At 32.9% G+C, this 3,328-nt stretch overlaps 1 protein-coding gene across 1 annotated transcript; it reads left to right on the top strand.

The window, feature by feature from the left end:
- The first annotated feature begins 1,073 nt into the window (after window positions 1–1,073).
- LOC121793956 (peroxidase 29) lies at window positions 1,074–2,895 on the top strand. Its single transcript, XM_042191979.1, has 3 exons — window positions 1,074–1,315; window positions 1,545–1,899; window positions 2,326–2,895. Exons 1-3 carry the CDS (start codon window positions 1,106–1,108, stop codon window positions 2,721–2,723), a joined length of 963 nt encoding a protein of 320 aa, XP_042047913.1. The 5' UTR covers window positions 1,074–1,105; the 3' UTR covers window positions 2,724–2,895.
- Window positions 2,896–3,328: the final 433 nt, after the last annotated feature.

Below are 3,328 nucleotides of genomic sequence, written 5' to 3'. Positions count from 1 at the left end.
TTCATTAAAATTCTAAAACCAAGAAATAAAATTTAATATTTTCATATTTGTTTTTTTATTTTTGCATAATAGTAATAAGAATAATATTTAATAAAAATATTATGTAAATACTAATAATAATTATAATTAATAATTTTCTAGTAATAATCATATTAAAATAGTAATACAAAAAACTAATACATCAGTAATAGTATTATTATAATGAGTAATAATAATAAAATTCATGTTATTAATATGACATAATATAATCATATAACAACAATAGTAAATAATAAAAAAAGTTAAATAAATAATGCTGATAATAGTATTAAAATTTTTAAATAATAGCTACAGTAATACTAGTAAATACTAATCAATTAATAATTCAAATGAAACAAACGTAATTTATAATTACTCAAAAAATATACTACTATTTTAATTGTACTATTTATTGTTATATTATTCGACTTTCAACTTCACTCCACTGTCATTTAAATCCTCTCTTGCATACCACGATGACTATTTAGTGGGGAATTATTTGTATCAAGATGACTCAATACAACATAACATAATTTTCTTTAATTGATCCTATAAATTCAAGAAACTATTGTAGTAGCAAGCATGAAGCACAATCTATGGCTGCAGCCGTCTGATCTAAAACAACACTCTACTTCTCCAATTTCACTCCTCATGTATTTATGGTGCGCATATATAAGTACAAATTAATGTGGTTGAATTAATGTTAATTCCAAAATACTTGTACTTTGGGACACAAAACATTTAGTAGTTTCAACTTTATTTCACATTTAAATCATGAATTTGCGCTAAAATTTGTTACTACTAACTAGCTAAAGATAAAGTTGAAGTAGGCATTATTAATCTGGAGCATTAATACTTTTATATGCTATTATTGTCATAATACATATTTTGGGCCCCTAAGCTTCATAGATTGAGACCTCTTCCAGCTACAAGATCTCGACGCTACGTACAACTATAAAAATTTAATGTTTGTTTTTTCAAGTAGAGTTAGCTATATTGATGTTGACAGCCTAGTGACGAATTGTAGTTAAATAGTCCACATGCATATAGAGATGATATGACAAATTTTGAAGGGTGAAAAATAAATATGGATTTGAGATTATTAATGTTGAGTGCAAGTATAGTTATGTTAGGGGTAGAGTGTGAGGGTGCAGGAAGATTGTCCCTTGATTTCTATAAAGAATCATGCCCACAAGTTGAGAATATTGTCCGAGCAGGAGTGCATACTGCCTCGATCTTCGATCCCACCACCTCCGCCGCTCTCTTGCGCCTTCTCTTTCACGACTGTCAAGTCCAGGTCTCTCTAGATCTCTTTCCCGGACATGCATCGAGTATACGAGGGTTGTTCTGTTAGGACTTTTTTTTGCCTTTTTTTTATAAAGTAAAAGCACCAAGTTGATTTATCAAAAAACAAAAAAAACATGTTTTTTTTTTGCTTTTTTATGTTTGCTTGTTTATGATACTTCTCTAATTGTTTCGAACATATTTTCTTGATTTTTTTAATAAAAAATGGCATGATATGACAGGGTTGTGATGCCTCAATCCTTCTCGATGCACGTAACGAGCCGTCTGAGGTAGCCTCGTCAAAAAGTTTTGGGATTAGAAAGAGAAACATCGTCGACCTTATTAAAGCATCGTTGGAACAAGTATGCCCGGGACAGGTTTCATGTGCTGACGTCCTAGTCTTGGCCGCGCGAGACGCGGTCTCGCTATCTGGAGGACCGAGAATCGATGTCCCTTTGGGTCGCAGGGATTCTCGTGGCCCTCCAAACGTTAGGTTGGCTGATTCTTCGTTGCCACCTAACGATATTGGGCTCGAGGGCACCCTCAAGCTCTTCTCCAAAAAAGGCATGACCGTTGAAGAGACGGTTGCCATTTTAGGTAAGCAATAATAATGAAGTTATGAATAAAGTTGCCAATATAACAGTATCTTCGTGCAAATGTAGTCTACCTACTGGATCTTAATTGTCCTAAATCTTTTCTTAATTTTTGAAATAAAATTATAAGTACTATAATCTTTATGAAGATAATACTTAATTAAAGTAATAAATAAGGTTAAAATATAAAATAGAATAATTGCATGTAAAATATATTTTCCAATGAATATGAAGTAATTTCTTACGAGGATAAAGCATAGATATGGACTATATGTTGATGGAACATAGAGAGAGTACACGAAAGGACATTTATGCCACATAGATTAGTGTATCGAGATTTTTTTATTTAAAATGTAGTCATGAAAAAACACATTTTCTAATGTAGGTACTAAAATATAAAGGCAATTCTGACATTTCACTATGACTACAGGGGCTCATACCCTTGGAATCACACATTGTTTCAGCCTTAGGAGCCGTTTATACAAGCCCGGCAGTGCAATAAATGCCGGGTTTGTAAACACATTGAAGTTGAAGTGCCCACCTTATGAGGGCAACACAACTTCGAAAATCAAGTTCGTTGTAAATGATCTGACCCCCATACAGTTTGACAACGAGTACTTTATGAACACAATGCGGGGCCGAGGTGTGCTAAAGATAGATGCTGCATTGCCTTTGGATTCAAGAACTAGGCCATTTGTTGAGAAGTTTGCTAGTGATCACAATGCATTTTATAGAGCTTTTTCATCGGCTTTTGTTAAGCTCTCTTCTTCTAATGTTCTAATAGGAAATCAAGGTGTGATTAGAAGGATTTGTAATCGAGTTGATTGATTTTGAGAAGAAATTTTCAATAGATTAATAGGTTCTTATGTTCTAATAGGAAATCAAGGTACGATTAGCTGGAGTTGTAATCGATTTGATTGAAGTTGATCGAGAAGGGATTTTCAATAGGTTAATATGTTATCACCTAGTTATATTGGAAAATTATCACTTGTCAATTTTACACACTTTTTCCTATTACTTTATCTAAAAACCAATTGATATTATGATACCTCCTGGATTTCTAACTTGGTAAGTGGATCATCAGTTTTAAGCGAAATTTAATTGATCCAACAATATATTTTAGCTGAAATTGAAAAATGATTGATGCAATAGTATATTTGAAATTTAAATTTAAGCCAAATTCAATAAAGAGTTGATCTAATCCAATTAGGAAAGTTTAATATATCTCTCCAAGATTCAACATGGGGAGGATGTTAACTAGGGGTGGCAAATCGTGCGTGTTGTGTCGTTATTGTGTCGACACGATAACGACACGACACGACACGATAACAACAAACACGAACACGACCTGTTAAGAAAACTCCAAACACGAACACAAACACGACACGCTACCCTCAGACACGAACACGACACAGACTCATTAACGACACGAA

This window comes from Salvia splendens, chromosome 3 (genome assembly GCF_004379255.2).
Source record: "Salvia splendens isolate huo1 chromosome 3, SspV2, whole genome shotgun sequence".
Classification (NCBI taxonomy): domain Eukaryota; kingdom Viridiplantae; phylum Streptophyta; class Magnoliopsida; order Lamiales; family Lamiaceae; genus Salvia; species Salvia splendens.
This window is presented reverse-complemented; position numbering and strand designations above follow the sequence as displayed.

Coding starts and splice junctions, on each gene's coding strand:
- LOC121793956 (XM_042191979.1), top strand. CDS start 1,106: ATGGATTTGAGATTATTAATGTTGAGTGCAAGTATAGTTATGTTAGGG. Junction 1,316..1,544: donor TTCACGACTGTCAAGTCCAG/GTCTCTCTAGAT, acceptor ATGATATGACAG/GGTTGTGATGCCTCAATCCT. Junction 1,900..2,325: donor AGAGACGGTTGCCATTTTAG/GTAAGCAATAAT, acceptor CTATGACTACAG/GGGCTCATACCCTTGGAATC.